The following is a 21,247-nucleotide window of genomic DNA, read 5'->3' as shown; positions in this document are numbered from 1 at the left end:
CCTCTTCATTATCTCCCCAAATTAAACTGTTGTCAATAAATAGCATAGATTTTACTTGCTCCTTTTTGACATTATGTAGAATTGTATCCATGATGATTATGCAGATTAAAGGGAACAATTCACTTCCCTGTTTTAAGCCCATCTCAACTCGGAACCATTCAATTTGACCTACTTTGTTTCTGACACAGCTTTCATGGTTTTATATCATGCTATTACCATCTGTATAGTCCGACTCGTTGGCCGAATGGTCAGCGTACTGGCCTTCGGTTCAGAGGGTCCCGGGTTCAATTCCTGGCCGGGTCGGGGATTTAAACCTTCATTGGTTAATTCCAATGGCCCGGGGGCTGGGTGTTTGTGCTGATCCCAACATCCCTGCAACTCACGCACCACACATAACACTATCCTCCACCACAATAACACGCAGTTACCTACACATGGCAGATGCCGCCCACCCTCATCGGAGGGTCTGCCTTACAAGGGCTGCACTCGGCTAGAAATCGCCACACGAAATTATTATACCATCTGTATCTCCCAATCCTTCGTCAATGTTTTCTATACCAAATGCCTTGGGATGTGGCTCTTTCTCTGACTTGTCATATGCCTTTTCTATATCCAGATAAGTCGTTACCATGTTCTTTATCAAGCGAGCTGGCCCTGCGGTTAGGGGCATGCAGCTATAAGCTTGCATTTGAGAGATAGTGGGTTTGAAGCCCACTGACAGCAGCCCTGAAGATGGTTTTCCATGGTTTCCCACTTTCTCACCTTAATTAAGGCCGCAGCTGTAGCCGCTTCCTTCCCACTCCTAACCCTTCCTTATCCCATCGTCGCTGTTACCGAGTTTTTGTGGTAGTTAAGCATGAAAGAAGGTGCTGGGTGGTGAATAGGTCTCAAGCTACTAAAGAGAAATTAAATTTTAAAATTTAACAAGGTTATATTTTCTTTTCAAAATTAGGTAACAACAAATAGAACAGGTACTTAGTAGCCGAAATACAACTTGAAATGTACAATTACAGGGATTAAAGAATTTGGGCTTCGAGCCCTGAAAATACAATTCTTGAGCAACTAGCTCAACTTTACGATATACCAATTTCAACAAAAGGGGCAGAAGACCCCACTCAAACCCTGGAGCCCTTGCTCCAAATTACACAGCAAAGCCTCCTCGAGGCATACAACTCTCAGTTTTAGAAAAGAGCCACTCGCTCTTAAAGTTAAGCCTCTCCCAGGCCACACCAAACTCAACTTTCAAGTCGTCCTCAAAGGACATATACACAGGGGTAAAATACCCAACCTACTGAGGTCTATTAGGTGAGAAAAGATTAATACATGACCTCTAAAATACAACTTGAGAGGAGGCGAACTTGCACTCCTAATACACTTTGCTTTTAAAACCTAATCTGGCTCTGGGCCACTAACGCAAGGGCTAATCCCATACTACAGAGGTGACTTAGAGAAGAACACTTTACATTACATAAACGAAGAAAAGTTTGAGAAAATAAGTTCACCTCAAAACAAATGTGATTGGGAGCTCGAGAGGGTTAGCACTCTCTATCCCAATATGTAACTTTACAAGAAAAGAAGAAAAGAGTAGTTACATTTTAGGAAAAGGTTACATGATGGAAAACGCTTCGAACCCGCCGCTAGAGTTAAACTGCCGACCTAGCAAAAAAAGAAGATATTAATAGGCCATTACCTGGTAGTAGATCGCTGCCGAGGAAAGAGGCGCTTCCCGCCTCCTGCAATGTACTTAATACACTGAAAGATGGAACAGAAGTGGCCCGGAGACCCCAAAATCAGCAGTTTATATCCTCTCGCGGAAGATTCTAGGCGTTAGGGGAAATAAAACACCCTCCCACAAAATCTTTATTGGTTCGGGAAAAGAAACCCCTACATAGAGGAAAAAGAAACACATTATTGGTGGAAAATTAATTAAAGAAATTCGGGATTGGCTAGATCCAAACTAAGGGGAAAAAGAGGGGTATACAGCCAACTTAAACAATAACAGAAAGAAATTTAACAAGAAACAAACTTTTGAAATAAAAATTTCTCCAACAAAATAGTTCTTTGATTTCGCACTAGGTTGCACTATTGTAATTCTTCAGTAGTGTCCTCTAGAAGAGAAAGTTCACACTTCTTACTTCAAGCGAAACAAAAACACATCAAAAGTGGCACAGTTCAAAAACTCAAAATTTTCCACGTGGTGACATCTTCTGAGAAAGTAGAGAATTAATAGAATAGATAAAGTTCAACCTTCCTCCAGAAGAGGAGTTTCAACTAGCGCAACTTTTAAATAAACAGAGTAGAGGTGTACCGCCCGGTACAGTCGCCATGAGACCTATCTGTGTTGGTGCGGCATAAAGACACTTATTGTTATAATTAGTCATATATTGTCATATCAGCACACTAAATTTTATTTCAGAACCGGTTTTTGGACTCCAAGGTCCATCACCAGTGTTGAAATTATTTTAAAAACATTTGATTTTACGTGAGTGTGTTGTCACATTGAGTTTTAAAAACAGTTAAAATGGAGCCCTGTTAAGATCAGCTGCAAAATAAGAAAGTGTGTAAAAGTATGCACTCAATACATATAAAACTTAATGAAAATGTAAAATATATATGACATACCATAGGAAGGTCTGGATTATCCTCGTGATCTAGTATTAGACAAACGTTCAACTTTAAGTAGGGGGCACGCTGGAAGCACATGATAATACGTCACCTCAAGGTTGTAAACAATATGTTGATTGTGACTGTTTCACAATTAAAAATAGGAGAGGATTTCCACCAATCAATACTTATTTATTGCATATATTAAACTACAGGACCGGTTTCGACCTCATATACAAGGTCATCTTCAGCTGAACCGTACATACATATTTATATAATGAAGCTTTGATTAAGATTGTGTTGTTAAAGGAATGCTATATGATGATGATGTACATTTAGTCACATACAAATGGGGCACGTCTTAGCGTGAACTGGCGGATATGTCATTCTGTACAATATTGCAACTATATGTCTAATTATGTTGAAGGTCTTAAAATTAGTGTATAAAATATGTCTTTACTTAAACTAACTTATATATATGTACAAGATAAATACAATATATAAAAACACTCAGCTACACCAACAACAGTAAGTACATATTCCAATTCACACACATAACCCTTAGACATTCCTCCAACACGATATCACTTATAAATCAATCTTATCTTCCACAGATAAACATAACATCATTGCACAGCTACAAATGGGAAAAAAGCCACTACTTTGAACCCAATGTCATCCGAATTTACGGACGCCACAGGACAAAATGAAATTGGTTCCAATAAAAAGGGGCAACACACAGCAGAGCTGAACATATTTTAGTTGAATTTCATCCATACATTTGGCACCTTTTTAAAATTGAAAGTGTTTTATCCCACATATACACAGGAAGACAAAACTTTTTACCCATGCAATTATACAAACTCCAAGAATAGCAGCTGAAGTGTACAACTGTAAATAAGACTTAAATACGGAAGTTAGTCGATGTATTGACCAACAAGCAAGAACAAATGCTCATATGCATGAAGTGTTTTTATATATTGTATTTATCTTGTACATATATATATATGTACATATATATATATATAAGTTAGTTTAAGTAAAGACATATTTTATACACTAATTTTAAGACCTTCAACATAATATTTTAGACATACAGTTGCAATATTGTACAGAATGACATATCCGTCAGTTCACACTAAGACGTGCCCCATTTGTATGTGACTAAATGTACATCATCATCATATAGCATTCCTTTAACAACACAATCTTAATCAAAGCTTCATTATATAAATATGTATGTACGGTTCAGCTGAAGATGACCTTGTATATGAGGTCGAAACCGGTCCTGTAGTTTAATATATGCAGTAAATAAGTATTGATTGGTGGAAATCCTCTCCTATTTTTAATTGTGCAATTCGTCAATACGGAAATGAAGATTATAGATTACGATATGACTGTTTCATTTAAAAATTTATCAGGTTCTGTCATCTGCACTAGGAATATTTCAATGTTTTCGCAGATATTTAGTTCAACTCCATAATTACCTTTAGCAATTAATTTCATGTCCTTTTTGATCCCTAAAAAGTTATGATTATTGTTATAAATGTGTTCCGCGAAAGCTGAATATTTGTTGTACTTTATTGCCTTAAAATGTTTTAGGGGGCCGATGACCTCTGATGTTAGGCCCCTTAAAACAACAAGCATCATCATCGTCAAAATGTTTTAGATATCTTTGATTTAAGGCTCGGCCAGTCTTTCCTATATAAAACATTTTGCAGGTGTTACAAGTGAGCCTATATACTCCCGGATTAGTTAGACATCTTTCTTGTTGCATTATATATATGTTCTGATATTTTATTTCTGGTTCTAAATGCTGTTTTGAGTTGATAATTCTTGAATATATTAGCGATTTTTAAAACTTTATTTCCAAAATGCAAAAATGTTACAAATTGACTACATTGAGATATTTCCTTTCTTCTCTCATGGTTTTTCTTTTTTTTTCTCCATTTTCTTTTTTACATGTGCGACAGGCCTCGGCAGCCGGCACAATTTTTATCCTCGCCCCAAGTTGGGGGCTTCATTCATCCCATCCCTGACCCAGTCATTGACTGGAAAACAGGTTGTAGATTTTTTTTTTTTAACGTGTAATTTTGTCTATCATTTCTGGGTTTTAGCCATTTGCTTTAGCAACTTGTTTTATTATTCTAATTTCTTTCAGTTTGTTTTCATTTCTGGTGGGAATTTTTAATAATCTATTAATATAGCTGTTGTAAGCTGCTTGTTAATGAGTTCCTGGATGGTTGGAGTTTTTGTTGATGGTGGTGATGGACTGTGTGAGTGTCCTAAAAATATTGAAATCTATCCTATTGATTTTTGCTAATGTGAGGTCCAAGAAATTTATTTTTTATCATTTTCTTTTTCCATAGTGAATTCGATGTTGCTGTAAAACAAATTTAAACAACCCAGAAGTGTTTCAGGAGTAATGAGGTCTCTATTTTAAAATACTACCGTGTCGTCAACATAACAGATCCATATTTTATTTCCTTCTGATGTATGTCCAAGATGGTTTTCTCAAGGCTGTTTAAATAAATGTTGGCTAAGAAACCTGAAAGTGGACCCTCCCATTGGTAAACCTGTGTTTTGCTGGTAGTACTTCCCATTGAAAGTGAAGTAATTCTTCTTATTCTTCTTATTCTTCTTCATCTTCTTCTTCTTCTTCTTCTTCTTCTTCTTCTTCTTCTTCTTCTTCTTCTTCTTCTTCTTCTTCTTCTTCTTCTTCTTTGTCATCACCATCATCCTTATCCTTTCATGTATTAGTCGTATAGAAGAACTGTTACGGTGTATACAAAAGATTTGCATTTTCACGCCATCTCTTTCTAGATATAAATTTATTGAACTGTGATTACATAGAAAATTAAAAGTTTTTGTTTAATAGTTCCACTTTTTCAATACAAAATTTTTACAATGAGGTTTACATTACAATTGAAACATTTATTTGGTACTAATTTCGACCTAAGGTCAAGGTCATCATCAGCAAATAACACAAATTGCACAACATATCAAAAGGTCCATAAACAATGTACATATGCAGTAAAAATATTGTGGGTTGACGTTGAAAGATGAAAAATAGTCACAATGGTGATAAAGTTTTAAATTATGCATAAAATGCATAAAATAAGGCACTTAATTGCCGTTCAAGGATGATTCAAGTTGATTAATCTGGATGCTGAAGATTCTTAAAACTTGTCTATCATTCGTTACAAAGTTCTGATATCTATAAGTGATTTTGTGGTAGCAGTGGCATAAAAAATTAAGTTATGCATATGCAGTGAATAATGTAGAAACATTTTACATTGATGCCGTTCAAAGAGCTTCTAGTTTGATGTCCTTAAAAACTGAAGGCGAAAATTATTTCTGTGAAGTAGGTAGTCAAGATTCGCAGTTCAATGCGGAAACAAGTGGACCGATAAATAATCATAACAAAAGCCAAATTAGTACAAGAGCTGTTGAAAAAGAGGCCAATTGTATAGCAAAAAATAATAAAATATATAATGAAAATATAATATGTGACTCGCCTTTCGCTGTGGTGTGTTGGACGTATTGCATAACTGATATGAAGGGAAGCATGAGTAGGGAAGATCGTTTAAAGACAAGAATTTCATAATGTTCCACATTGAACTGAGTTCACAATTAAATTGAAAAAAGTTATATTGTGGTTCAACCTTTTCAATACAAGTAGAATTAGAAATGTAATGTTACATTCCTAGTTGATCACCAGTTGCAGTTCATGAGAAATATATATTAATATTTATAGAATCTCGTATGTCAGATTCTTGAAGTTTGGAGATGAAGAACAGTTCAGTACGGAACATTATGAAATTCTTGTCTTTAAATGATCATGCTAACCAAGCAAAACATAAAGCCTTCTATTACCATATTTACGCGAATAATCCCCGCACCCTAACTTTAGGAATTCTGATTTTGGAAAAGAAAAAAAAAAATGAGCCAACTTTGACTCAAATAAAACCTGCACCCCAATTTCGTGCCTCAGTTTTTTTTTTTTAAAAATATGCGGGTATTATTCGCGTAAATACGGTATATAGGCTTAAAGATCAAGATTGCTAAGTTGTGCTAATTCCTAAAGTGTTATAGTGCTTATGTCAACTGTTCATCGTCTCCAAACTTCAAGAATCTGTCATACGAGATTCTATAAACATTAATATGTATTTCTCATGAACTGCAACTGGTGATCAACCAGGAATATAACATTACATTTCTAATTCTACTTGTATTGAAAAGGTTGAACCACTATATATCTTTTTTCAATTGAATTGTAGGGAAGATCAGGAAGGGAGGGGAAAAACGGGGTAGGGCAGATCGGAGAGAATGGTAGGGGTGGGGAAAGTAAGGAATGGCTATTTTTATGGTGGCGCTGAGAGGTGTGGGAATAGGAGTAATTGCTGCGGAAAGGTACTATGAATTGAATGAAAAATCTGTTTATGATTTGTTAAATTAACATTTCTAAAAATAATAATGAGAAGGTCAAATAGAATATTGGATTTCTCTGAAATGTCATTAAGGTTGTAGTTTGAATTGAAATACTGATCTAAATGTATAAAACAGTTTTCCGTTATATCAAGTATGGGGCCTTTGTTTAATATCTTAAGGATTTCCAAATCTTGCTCTATGTCGGTAAAATTATGATTGTAATCTTGCATGTGCTGACCTACTGCTGAGAATTTGTTATATCTTAGGGCAGGGATGGCGAACCTATGCCACGCGTGTCACTAGGTGACACGCGAACATGATTTCGGTGACACGCCACATGAACATAATAATGTTTTAATATACGTCTTGTTGTACAGACAATACATATCTTATAGTGCTTCACGTGTAAGAAATAAATATCGAAAATCTAAATACTTGTTCCATTCGGACGTGCAATATGGCAACACTGCTACACTGATAGATCTGAAAGTCAAGTGAGAAGTGTCGTTTTCTGGTGGTTTTGTATATGGACCTTGCAAACATGTTTTCAGTGCCGAAAAGAACAGAAACTTAACAAAGGTAGTGACCGGATTTTTCAAGAACCGTGGACAAGGGAATTCGGAATTATAGAAAGATGTATTGCCATGCGTTCAAAAACAATTGTATTCCCCCCATTTAATGTAAAGCGCCATTTCGAGACTAATCATTCAAATGTTTGTTTCATGCCAAATGAAGAAAGAGAGTTCGTTTCACAAAATATCGAGCTCTACACAAAACAAACTAGTTCTTTTGTATCATACATCCACCCTAGGAATAATATCAGTGCGGCTGTTATATCTATCTCACTGGATAGTACAGCATACATGGGAAACCGCTTTCTTGAAATAACGTCCCACACATTATTTGAGAACTTCCCTAACAAACAACAAATAATTAACAGAATTAAGGGAATGCCAGCCAGCTGAAATGCTGTCAAGGATAGAATAATAAGAATGAGTGAAGAAGTTTCTGAGCAATTGAAAGTTAATTTGGATAACTCCCAGATGTATGCAGTATGTTTTGATGAAAGCATGGATGTGATCTTACAAGCGAGGATAGCTGTTTTTTCGATTTTCTTGTGGAGATGTGATGAGGGACAAATAAGTAAAATTGTTGAGCATACTAACTATAAACATGGAAAGATAATGAAGCTAAAGGAGGAAGTGAAATCCATTGGCAATATTAGTATTTTTCATTTTTATATCTAATATTTATTTTCATACAGTTTGTTTTACGTCGCACCAACACAGATAGGTCTTATGGTGATGATAGGAGAGGAAAGGCTTACGAGTAGGAAGGAAACCGCCGTGGCCTTAATTGAGTACAGCCCCATTTGCCTGGTGTGAAAATGGAAAACCACGGAAACCATCTTCAGGGCTGCCGACAGGGGGTCTCGAACCCACTATTTTCCGGATGCAAGCTCACAGCTGCGCGCCCTAACCGCGCGGCCAACTCGCCCGGTAATAATATTTATTGACGAAGTGTGTTACAATGGAAGCTTATTATTTATATTTTTACAAATAATATTAGGTATTCTAAAAACGTACATATTTAAAGATATATTTTTTGCGGTATTTGCAAAATACGACCACGGAACATGCAATCAAATGTATTTACAAAATGTATATCTAAAAGTAAATAAATCAGTAAATAAATAAATAAATATTATGAAACATAATTAGAATTTGGAAAGGAAGTCGCGGTTGGGGGTGGGGTTTGTAGGTTGTAGCAATTTCTTAAAGGAAAATAACAAGTGGCACAGTTGATAGTTGAGAATAATAAAGCAGACTTAAAATGGCACACTAGTTGGAAAAGGTTCGCCATCCCTGTCTTAGGGCATTAATATGTTCTGAATATCTTGTGTTGAAACTCTTTCCAGTCTGTCCAACATACAAAAAAATCAGGATTAATAGTTTCTCAAAATCAGGAGTTTACAGAATCAGGTGTAAATTGCAATTATTAGTCCTTAGTAATATTTTGTTCACAGACTCATTTTACATGATTGTGTATGGGTTTTATTAGCATGTGCTATTATCAAGTGCATAGTTCTATTGAAGAGGATAAATGTCCAGTATTAGCTAATATGGAAATCCTTGATGGGGGATTACGCTCAGATTAACTGAATGCAAATCCAGGATTTGAATATCTCTAAACAATACAGTGTGGTTCGTGGTGTGGGTTACTATAGTCACATCCTAGTTCGTAAACCATGGGCAGCAGCTGAGAGGCCTAGAAAGTGGTCCTGAGGGTCGGGATACCAGTTGCTATGGAATTGGAATGGGCATCTCTGACATACTCTGAGCCGTGGCCCTCTTTGTTTTGTGCTCAGGCAGCTAAGACTATACAGCCCTTTTCTGGTCCCTAACATGTTAGAGGAGAGATCCTCACGGGAACTAAGTGTAAGTAGGGTAGCATCGTTCTTCATGGGATTTTCACCGAGCATGCTTAGAACGTTTTAAGCAAGCCTCGGACCTGTGGGAAGAAGAGTCCTACTTCCATCTGTCAGGCTAGGGACTCCTTGGAAACAACTTGGTGTACAAAATGGAATTTGATGAGGAGCTATCAATATTAATGGGGCTTATGGAAGAAAGAAATTAGAACTGGCTGAGTCAGCAAAGAAGATGTGTATGGATGTTCTAGGAGTAAATCTTACTTGGGTAAGGGGAAATAATGAGGAAGAGACAGGAGATTATAAAGTGTTCTCGATTGGTGTTAAAAAGGGAAGGGCAGATGTGGTGTAGTACTGTTCATCAGGAGTACTATTGCACACACCATAGCTTCTGTCATACACGTAAATGAGCAAACGATGTCAGTAGATTTGGCAGTTGGAGGAATCAGGACGAGAATTGTTTCGGTGTGAGGGTGCAGTTTTATGAACTGAGTGACATTGTAGTCAGGGTCAACAGCAAAGATAGGATAGTGCTAATGGGCGATATCAGTGTGAGAGTTGAAAATAGAACTGAAGGATACGAAAAAGTGATGTGTAAATGTGGCGAAGATATGGAAGGTAATAGGAATGGGAAGCATTACTGGACTTTTGTGTTAGTATGGGATTAGCAGTTACAAATACATTCTTCAAGCCATAGTGTATTGAAAGAGGAAGTGAGTGCTCTCTCGTAGTTAATAGGTGGTGGCAGCAGACTGCGCTAATGTAGCTATGGGTGAACAGTGCTGCTCGCATTAATACAATAAGCACTATACAAAGCGTACACGGAATAAATTTTCTAAAACTTTCAGTTGCCAGAATGACCTTTGAATTATTCCCTTTCATGTGCCATGTGTGTACAGTCCAGGAATATTTGAATAGAGGAAGTTGGTAAACACACTAATTTAATGGCTTAATGTTATCCTCTGAAAAGATTTGAACATCAGTAATTCTTAAGTGATTTACAAAGTATTGAGATGTAGTTGAAACTGTTATGCATTTCACATTATCTAAGACACATACAAAACGTTTTAACTCACCCTCGAAAGTGTTAGTTGTCCGAAACCTTGGAGAAAAAAAAGTTGTAATTCACCTCTTTGCCTTTATACAGCAAAAGAACATTATTGTGGAAATAATTACCTATGCACTTCAAAATATGCATGGAATCAGAAAATGCCCACACTCATCTTTGATGATCTGCTGGGTTTTCAATGAAGCATTTTATCATTCTTCCCTGAAATTCCCAAATTCATCCACACCCTTTTATTACACTGACTTCCATCACACGTAAAAACAATTACTTTCACCCCAGCTTGTTCTACAGGCTGGATCCAGCTGTGTAGCAAAGGGACAAACAAATATAAGCGCGTGATTGGCAAGGACGTTCTTTTTGTCGTAGGGGGTTTCATCTCCTAAATCAACAAATCTATCAACTGTCAGTGTAGTTGTATTAAATCTAATGTCTTCTCTCAATTTCACTTCATCAAAAATCACTATACCTAGTCTCTTGTTTTTGTCTTACTTGTTTAAATAAAAATCTTTAATTGCATTCACAGCATTTCCATTAATACCATAATTACATTTGAACCCTTTGCATAGTTGTCTCAAATAAGCTTCAGTAGGGAAAGGAAGTAACTCATGCTTCAAACAATGTCTGTAAACCGTAGGGGATTTGATTTTCAAAAGCACAGGGAAGAATCCTCGGGAAACTGGAAGAAGGATGAAGTATGATGAGTGCAGCCCAGGAGTTTGATATTGATTACAGCATTGTTTCCGAACCACAGGCACTGCTACCGAAAGTAGGCACAGTGACTGTAAGGGGGTGGTCTGTTTGCCCGACAACTATTACGTTGTGTTCCATTGACAATTGCACATTGGCGGCACTGTTTGCGATGGTGCCAAGAGCATCAGGACTGGATAGACGAGGACTGGGGTCACGTGTTCTTCTCTGATAAGAGCAGATTCAGTCTGAGTAGTGATTCTAGTTGTACCCTCATCTGGCGAGAGGTGAGAACACGTAATGCACCCAGAAACATTGTCCAACATGATCATTTTGGTGTGGGGAGGCATAACGTTACATGGGCGTACCGACCTCCAAATCTTTGAAGGGGGTATACTCACTGGTCAGCGTTATTGTGACAGTGTACTCCTTCCTTGTGTGCATCTTTTCAGGGGTGCATTCGGCCCTGACTTCATTTTTATGGATGACAATGCATGATCAAAAATTAGATGGATGGCTTTTCCGGCGTTTGCTCTATTAACCAGCGTTTCGTCTTAGGTCTGACACATCCCACTCTGAAGAGTCTAGTGTCAGACCTAAGACGAAACGCTGGTTAATAGAGCAAACGCCGGAAAAGCCATCCATCTGATTTTTGATATGCTCTATTGGTGGAAAAGAATCTAATTCCCTTCATGGGAACTTAGAATTTCCATTTGACAATGCATGACCGTATCGAACAGCGCAGGTGAAGGAGCTCTTGGAACAAGAGGATATTCGGCGAATGGACTGGCCTGCCCATTCTTCCAACTTAAATCCCATCGAGCCTGTGTGGGACATGTTGTGCAGACATATTGCAGCACGTCCACATGCACCAACGACCATCCAGCATTTGTCAACCGTGCTAGTGGAGAAATGGAATGTCCTACCACAAGAACTCCTTACCAATCTTGTGGCCAGCGTGGAAACACGTTGAAGAGCATGCATCGCTGTCTGTGGTGATCACACACCGTTTTAAGAACAGAGTCCCTTGTTTTGTGATGTTCAGGGGACCATCATGAGTTATAGTGACTTACATGTAATTTATTGTCTCTGTATAAAAGTGTCATTTCTGTTTGTCTCATCGCATATTCTTAGTTGTCTGCCGTACCATATTGTAGCAGTTCTTCCTGTGTATGCTACAGAATTCATCGAGCTATGTTACTTGGCATTGACACAACATACGAAAGTAGTTTTGCACAACGGTGTAACTCTTTGGGGTGAAATATAAAACACATTTCACTCACCTTTTTTCTGCAAACCTCACAATATATTTTACCATCCAATGTGAAATGGGGAAACTCCTGTAACCACTGTTTAATTGAAGACGACTTGAAAGGTGGTGATGGTGATTATTGCTTTAAGAGGAAGGGCAACTAGGCAACCATCCTCTATATAACACTAATCAGAGAGAAAAAATGGAAGGGATCCAACACTTCAAAAAATGAAGACTTCAGCCGAAGAAAGACAAGGGCCACAAAGGGCGTGAAAATGAAAGACTCCCTAGGCCCTGGGAACCTAATACCATCTGAGACAGAAAAGAACAAGAGTTGATCAAGGAAGGTTGGATAGGATAGATGAAAGTGAGGGGCCTGACACGAGTAAGTAAAACCAATGTCAGAACTCAGCTAAGGGCCCCATGGTCAACGATAAGTTGGAAGCTGTCACTTTCGGCATAATTCACACACTGACCAAATGGACAACTGAAATGTTCTCACATAATGAAATGAAGATTCTTGTTTCCAGCAGGTCAGTTGAGTTTCTTGGAATAAATTAAAAGCATCTTTAATTGATTTAGGGAAAAAACAGGAATATATGTAAATATAGGTTGGGTTTTTCTTTACGTTGCACCGACACAGATAGGTCTTATGGCGACGATGGGACAGGAAACGGCTAGGAGTGGGAAGGAAGCGGCTGTGGCCTTAATTAAGGTACAGCCTCAGCATTTGCCTGGTGTGAAAATGGGAAACCACGGAAAACCATTTTCAGGGCTGCCGACAGTGGGGTTCGAACCTACCATCTCCCGAGTACTGGATACTGGCCGCACTTAAGCGACTGCAGCTATCGAGCTCGGTGAAATATATAGGTTCTAATGTCAATTTAAGCATTTTCGGGCACTATAGGACCACCGTGTATAACCTTATAAATACACGAAACGTGTAAATACAACTTCATTTTAAGTTATCTCTTCAGGAACAAAGTAGGCTCTTACCTAAAATCTGATGTCTAACTATAACATACCTGTAAAACATACACACTATTAAACAAAGAATGACATATTCTTTCTACAAGAACATCCTCAGATTCTATCAAGTCACTTTAAATCATGCTTATATACTGTATGTGCAATATTATTTACATATCATAAACTTGTCAATAATTGAGAATCATTCTTTGTTTAATACTATGTATTTTTTACAAGTTTGTTATAGTTTTATATATTATACTAGCTGTTACCCACGGCTTCGCTCGCTCGCTTGCCTAAAGTATAAAAACTTACCGAAAAATTACATTTCATTTACCCCAGAACCTTTTTGTAAATCACGTTTGTGGTATTGCCGTTTGGGGCCATCATGACTAGGCTACTGGCAGAGCTAAATCTGGAACCCGCGACATGGAACTCTACATGTGAGAAACAGTCCTCTTTTAAGTCGAAAGAAAAAAGGGTTTCTTTCTTTCTAAAGGAGATTCCAAATACCGATTTTCACGTCTGTAACATCTTAGTTTCTGAAATATAAGTTCCCTCATAAAGAGAATTCAACTCCATCTTCACTTATTTTCAATCTCCAGCTTAAGTTGATTTTCCGAAAACAAAAATTAAGTGTTTCTTTGTTTTTAAAGAGGATTACAAATACCAATTTACACGTCTGTAAAATGTTAAGTTTATGAGATATACTGTAGATATACTCTTTTTAAAAAATGCCCCACTCCTTGGCTGAGTGGACAGCGTTGAGGTCTTCGGTTCACAGGGTTCCGAGTTTGATTCCGGACTGGGTCGGGGATTTTAATCGCGTGTGATTAATTTATCTAGTTCGGGGACAGGTTGTTTGTGTTTGTCCCAACACTCTCCTCTTCATATTCACTCAACACACCACATTACCAACCACAACAGGAACACGCAATAGTAATTACATCCCTACACACGGGGTTGGCGTCAGGAAGGGCAACCAGCCGTAAAACAGGGTCATATCCACATGTGTGACACAGTTCGCACCTGCAACCGCACAGGTGTGGGAAAAGTGGTAGAAGAAGAAGATAATCATTTTAAAAATTCACCCGTTTTTTCTTATTATTTCACCCCCTTAAGTGGATTTTCCAAAAAATTGTGTTCATTTATTTTAAAAAGAGATTTCAAGTACCAGTTTTAACATTTGTAACATCTTCAGTTTCTGAGATATATGTATCCTCATATAAAGAATTCAACTCCTTCCTCACTTCTTTTCAGCCCCCTCACCCCTTAAGTGGATTTTCTGAAAACAAAAATTTGTGTTCTTTTATTTTTAAAGGAGATTCCAAATACCAATTTTCATGTCTGCAACATGTTAGGTTTTGTGATATATCTATACTAATATTATAAAGAGGAAAAATTTGTTTGTTTGTAACGAATAGACTCAAAAAATACTGAACCGATTTTAAAAATTACTTCACCTATAGAAAGCTACATTGCCGGTGAGTAACATGGTCTGTATTTTATTTTCAAAACAATTCGAGGTGGGGGGTACGGGGGAGGAGATATAAAAATAATAGGCTAATATAGGCAAAATATCGAATTTGTCGTATAAGGACAAGACAAAGCTCAATTTAATCCTCTTGACACAAAGAACAAAACTCAGTAAGCCCTATGGGCCCGAAAACCATGTTTTAAAGCCCTAAAACCAACCGTTACGGAGATATTGGCACCACACTACCCCTGCTCTAGGAATCGGATAAAGTAATGGACTGCCGTAACCATGGCAACGTCAGCTCTAGGATTCTACAGCAGCGAAATTATCTACAATATATCACAAAAACCTAACATGTTACTGACATGAAAATTGATATTTGGAATCCCCTTTAAAAATAAAAGAACACTAATATTCGTTTTCAGAAAATCCGCTAAAGGGGTGGGGGGGGTGAAAAGAAGTGAGGAAGGAGTTGAATTATTTTTATGAGGATACATATATCTCAAAAAATGAAGATGTTACAGACTTTAAAATTGGTACTTGGAATCTCCTTTAAAAATGAACACACTATTTTTGGAAAATCCACTTAAGGGGTGAAAAGAATAAAAAAAGCGGGTGAATTTTTAAAATGAGTATCTTCTTCTTCTATCGCGTTACCCACACCTGTGGGGTTGCGGGTGCGAACTGTGTCGCACATGTGGATTTGACCCTGTTTTACGGCTGGATGACCATATGTGTAGCGATGTAATCTATAGTTCTATACTAATATTATAAACAGGAAAAATTATATATTTGTTTGTAACGGATAGACTCAAAAACTACTGAACCGATTTTAAAAATTACTTCACCTATAGAAAGCTACATTGCCAGTGAGCAACATGGGTTGTATTTCATTTTCAAAACAATTCGAGGTGGGGGCGAAGGGGGTAAATATGAAAATATTAAAATAATAGGCTAATATAGGCGAAATCGAATTTGTCGTACGAGGACGAGACAAAGCTCATTTTAAACCCCTTGACGCAAAGAACAAAACTCGGTAAACCCTATGGGTCCGAAAACAATGTTTTAAGGCACTAAAACCAACCATAAAGAAACGAACGGCCGTAACCATGGCAACGTCAGTTCCAGGATTCTACAGCAGCTAGATTATGCATATACGTTTGGGCATAGCTGCCAACCAAAATTGATACACAGATGATTTACTATCTGGAAAAAATACACTGTTGTGTAAGACGCTCTTAGCACTCCTTTGGGCGGGGATGGAAAGGAGGTGAAGTATAAAAATAATAGCCCCGGATATCTCGGTAGTACAGTGACCAGCGGTTGCCGACGGGCCTCAGTTTTTACGTACTGGCTTAGGTTTGAGTATTTTGCGGAGTCTGTTACCTATAGTTTAAACTATTTTCTATCAAATCATGGAGTAGTAGTATCACTGATGTTATTACTGCCGATATTTTGGTCCACTTTTACGATCATTGTAACCTGCGCCCATGACTTGAAAAAATTTCTCAACATTTATACTCAGATTTATTATATGATGTGTGACATGAGTGACAAGCCCTGAGAATTATAATTCTCGATAACTATAGTAGTTTTTATGCATCGCGTATTTCCTTGATGATTTGTAATAGTTACAAAATGTCGGATCAAACTAATACATTCAGTAATATTTATATTTGTGGTACTATGTAGCGGAAGTATACTTACACGAAACTTGCAGCTTTGTGAAGGGAGCAGGTATATCTAGGTGGGAATGAAGGAAAAACATGGTAGCAAAAGATCTTGGAGGTCGACGCTAATTAAGAACTAATATTTAGAACCCCCATGAAGAAAATAAGAAGAAGATACTTACACTATAATTCCAAACATGACAAATAATTTCTACATTCTTAAGTAAATACACCAGTGATATAACTATCTAAAGAAGTCAGTCACACCGAAAGCATGAGTAACTAAAGCCAGTTTCTGATAACCCATACGAAGAACGGGTACTTCTGCTAGTTGTAGATAATCTCACTGCTGCAAGAACACTGGAGCTGATGTTGCCATGGTTACGGCAGTTAATTTCTTTATTTGATTCCGGGAGCAGGGGTAGTGTGGTGCCAATATCTCCATTATGGTTGGTTTTAGGGCCTTAAAACATGGTTTTCGGGCCCATAGGGCTTACCGAGTTTTGTTCTTTGTGTCAAGGGGCTTAAAATGAGCTTTGTCTCGTCCTTGTACGACAAATTTGATTTCGCCTATATTAGCCTTATATCTTTATATTTTCCCCCGTCGCCCCCCCCCCCCACCTCGAATTGTTTCGAAAATAAAATACAGCCCATGTTACTGGCAATGTAGCTTTCTATAGGTGAAGTAATTTTTAAAATCAGTTCAGTAGTTTTTGAGTATCCGTTACAAACAAATATACAAATTTTTCCTCTTTCTAATATTAGTATAGATTGAATTTTTGTGTTTGACAGACTGAAAAGCATTTAAGTTACAATTCCTACCCTGGCAAATGTTTTTCTTCGATTGGTGCTTTCAAGCCGGTCTTAAGCCATGTACAGGATTAGCAACACTGCCTCGCAAAGCCCATTTGAATTTGCCCATTAAGCGATCTGATTGGCTAAGTTCAGCAGCTGATAAAATGACAACGGCGCGAAGTATCGAATTACTGTTTTCAAATTACTTATCAGTATGACCTACACTTTAACACTCATATACCTGGTTCATGTTGTTTTCAATCACCATTTATTTGTAGATGCTTTTACTTTTGTGTTTATTGTTTACTAGCTGATGTACCTGTGCTTCGCTACAGAATTCTATATTGTGTACAGAATTCTAGGTTAGGTAGTGTACACCTTGTGAGCAAGATAGTATTATATTGCCTAGCTCATAACGTTACCCTAGAAACGCAACAGGGAAGTCACCAAACGTCTTTTCTCATATGAAGACTGGGTTAGAGAATTTTCATTGTAATGGTAGGCTCTCTTGCGTACCATCAGTCACAATCAGGTTGGGGAGTTTTAATTATAATGGCAGACACTCACTCTCCACCTGCTTTTTTACATCCTCAGAAAGACTGTCTTAGTGGTTTTCACAAGTGAAATGAACATAGGTCATTACAATGATGTCAGAAGGAATGGCGCGATTAAAAGCAATATGAAATACTCGATCAAATGAAAAACCATGCATTTTCTCACTTGTAACGAACAGTACTACGCTGCCGATCTAACAGTCCAAAGTTCCAGAGCTGGAATGACCAAGCCAAGACAACCATGGTCCGTGAACAATCTTCGTCTTTTTTCGGCGGGGTGGGGGTGTCGAATACTGGAGAGTCCCAGGGCAAATCTATGACCTTTTACTAATCTGTTTCCTAGGAGTACCCGTTGAGTCAGAAAATCTCATTTCACTACACTGGCGGTAGGAAAATCTGACTTGGAGGCAAATTTTTCCTCCCAAGTCAGAGGAGAAAACCCGTCCACTGCTAATTTAGAATAAAATGAATGTAGAATTTAATATAAGTAAGGAGAAAGACGCTTTTATTAAGAAACGGCCCTTTTCAAGGTTGAATTTTGAATTATTTAGTAAATTGTAGTGGTATAATTTGGAATAGGCCTAAATTGTAATTCTAGACCAGGTCATACTACTATTACTAAGTGAGGCTCTGCCAAATGTGCACACTGCTCATTCAAAACGGCGCGTCAGAGTAGGGATCGAATAGCTGGAATACTATGACGAACCAGTGTGTAATGTACCAGCAGTATCAGACAATGTATGAACCAGAGGAATACCATGCTAAAGAAAAGTTTCCTAACGCCTCAGCTATATCCCGCCAGTAATCAGTCAGGCTGTTATTCTCAGTACGCAACAGTAGGCCTAATACCATCTATCGGAGTTGAGGGCACTGTAAGAGGCAAAGAACATCACAACAAACAATGATCACTGTAATGTTATTATTGATCAGTGTTATGGGCTTTTGAAATTGTAGGCCTTCACATTTAGTTTTCTTCTGACTCTGAAATACTACTCTTATCATAGTCAGTACGGTAAAACTGAATAAAACATAAATGATCGGAAATTGTATTCTCTATAACTTTTGTTATGTAGTACTGTTCTATAGGACCAATAACATAGGTATTTCAAAATTAAATTTTAGGCGCCTACCCCTAAACTACCATTTCGTCCTGGGTCAGTAAAATTGTTTATAGCTTAGACGATAGTTTCTTCTTCCCCGACTCTATATACCGATATTCATTAAATTGTGTTCACCCATTTTCTCGCCACTCGGCGTTGATGTGGACTTAGCAACAAAATTGAAATTCATGAATATCTGTGTTATCATAGCCAGTACAGTAAAAATGTATAAGACATAAATGATTGGAAGTTTAATTCTATGTAACTTTAGTTATGTAGTATGTATCAGTAGGACCACTAATGATATAAATATTTGAGAATTGAATTTTAGGCCTTCCACTAAACTACCATTTCACTCAGTGTGAATAAAATGATTTATATCCTAGATTGTAGTGGCTCATCCCCCGACTTTACATACCGATTTTCATGAAATTCTATTCAGCCGTTTTCTCTTGATGAATGTACAGACAGACAGACAGACAGACAGACAGACAGACAGACAGACAGACAGACAGACAGACAGACAGACAGACAGACAGACAGACAGACAGACAGACAGACAGAAATTACGGAAAAGTAAAACGTTCATTTCCTTGTTACTGTGGACATGACCGATACAGAAATACCTTATGTTTTTGTTTTTGTTTTTTGTTTTCAAATTCTGAGCAATGTACAGACAAAACTATTTATTTTTTATATATATATATAGATGATATTTTTATCATATCAGGTTATTTAAGTATTTCTTGAATAATTGCTTCAGGCCTTATTGCAAACTTGCTCATTCTTAGATGTATATATTTTATTTTCAGATTCCTCATAGTCCGCCTACTTCTGGGGAATGTCAAGACTTATTACGGAAGCTGTTACAACATGATCCAAACCAGAGGATAGACTATGAGTCATTTTTCCAACATCCATTTCTAGACTTGGAGCATATTCCTAGTTCAGAATCTTACCAGAAGGCAATTGATCTTGTGTGTGAGGCCGTTAAACAAGACTCTGAGAAAAATTATTCAGAGGCATTTACACTCTACTGTGATTCCTTGAGGTACTTCGTTCCTCTAATTCATGGTTAGTTATTCTTAAATTCAGTTTCAAATTACACAGAGCTGAAAATAGTGGACTTATTTTGGCCTGGATCCTGAATGCACTGACTTGTTACTGTGCATGCCTTGATTTGCAACATTAATGTTAGGCACAGTACATTGACAGCTTGTAGTTCTTATTTATAGATGGCTATGGAAAGATTGTACTGAACTGTGGTAAAGAGAAACCAGACTAAGTATAATGTGATCTTCACCATATTGGATGTTGACTCTGATGGTAAAGTAGTTAGTGTGCAAAGTTATTGTACCCAAGATATGAGGTTGTGGACTTTTGAAGACAGAAAATCTGTAGTAAGACATGTTACTTATGATCAACATGTAAAAATTCCCTGATGAACATAAGATGTTCTCTTGGCATTCTAATCTTTCAGTATTAGCTTTCAGTTTCACTATTACAAAAATAAGGTGGCCAGTATTTATACTGATATAGTAGCTGGAAATATCCAGATAATAAAAAAGCAAAGGAAAGGTTAATCATTAGCATCATCTTAATAGTTTAGCTTTACAAACTGGAAGAAGGTTGGAATTGAAAAATAAGCCTTGTCATTGTATGGTTCTTAGCATTACCAGATAAACACTACAAGAAAACAGAAATGTGCCTTTTCTCATGACAAGTTATGCCAGAGAATTTTATTTTATGGCAGACTTCCTCTCCTACTCCCAGCAAAGTACAAGGTATTGGAAGTTTTATTTATGGGTAGGTCCCTTTCTTATCTATTAGTAAATGTTAATAGGGAGGTTTGTTGAGGCTACACCTACATTTATTATAAAAGACCTCCCCATACTCCTTTGCTGGGCAGTGCATTATCATTTCCGCGTAGGAGTTCTCTCACTTGCCGCAGCAAGCACTAACATTTGGCCGTAGGTTGCTGAGATATTCAAGTAGACGCTGTGTTTCATCCCTTTCTTCATAGCATTTATTATTGGGCCACATCAGTTATGAAATAAAGACAAGAGGAGACTCAAATGTACATTGTACTTTATTGTAAAACTTGTCAAATGCAAACCAAGATAAACATCACGAGTGAAGGGAAATGAGTCACTACCTGTACAAATATACTCCCTCTTAATATTGTATTGTATTGTATTGTATTGTATTGTA

General features: G+C 37.3%; 1 protein-coding gene across 2 annotated transcripts in view; it reads left to right on the top strand.

Moving 5' to 3' along the window:
• Positions 1–21,247, top strand: part of Aduk (Another Drosophila Unc-51-like kinase) — a 243,655-nt gene that overhangs the window by 141,481 nt on the left and 80,927 nt on the right. For both annotated transcript variants that reach the window (XR_011017586.1, XM_068225373.1), the window contains exon 5: positions 19,849–20,110. Coding sequence is in view for 1 of the 2 variants with exons in the window: in XM_068225373.1 (XP_068081474.1) it covers positions 19,849–20,110 (262 nt within the window). In the remaining variant the exon portion in view is untranslated. The remainder of the gene's footprint in view (positions 1–19,848; positions 20,111–21,247) is intronic.

This window comes from Anabrus simplex, chromosome 1 (assembly GCF_040414725.1).
Source record: "Anabrus simplex isolate iqAnaSimp1 chromosome 1, ASM4041472v1, whole genome shotgun sequence".
NCBI lineage: Eukaryota > Metazoa > Arthropoda > Insecta > Orthoptera > Tettigoniidae > Anabrus > Anabrus simplex.
The sequence above is the reverse complement of the archived record's forward strand: the minus strand, read 5'-3'. Positions and strand labels throughout refer to the sequence as shown.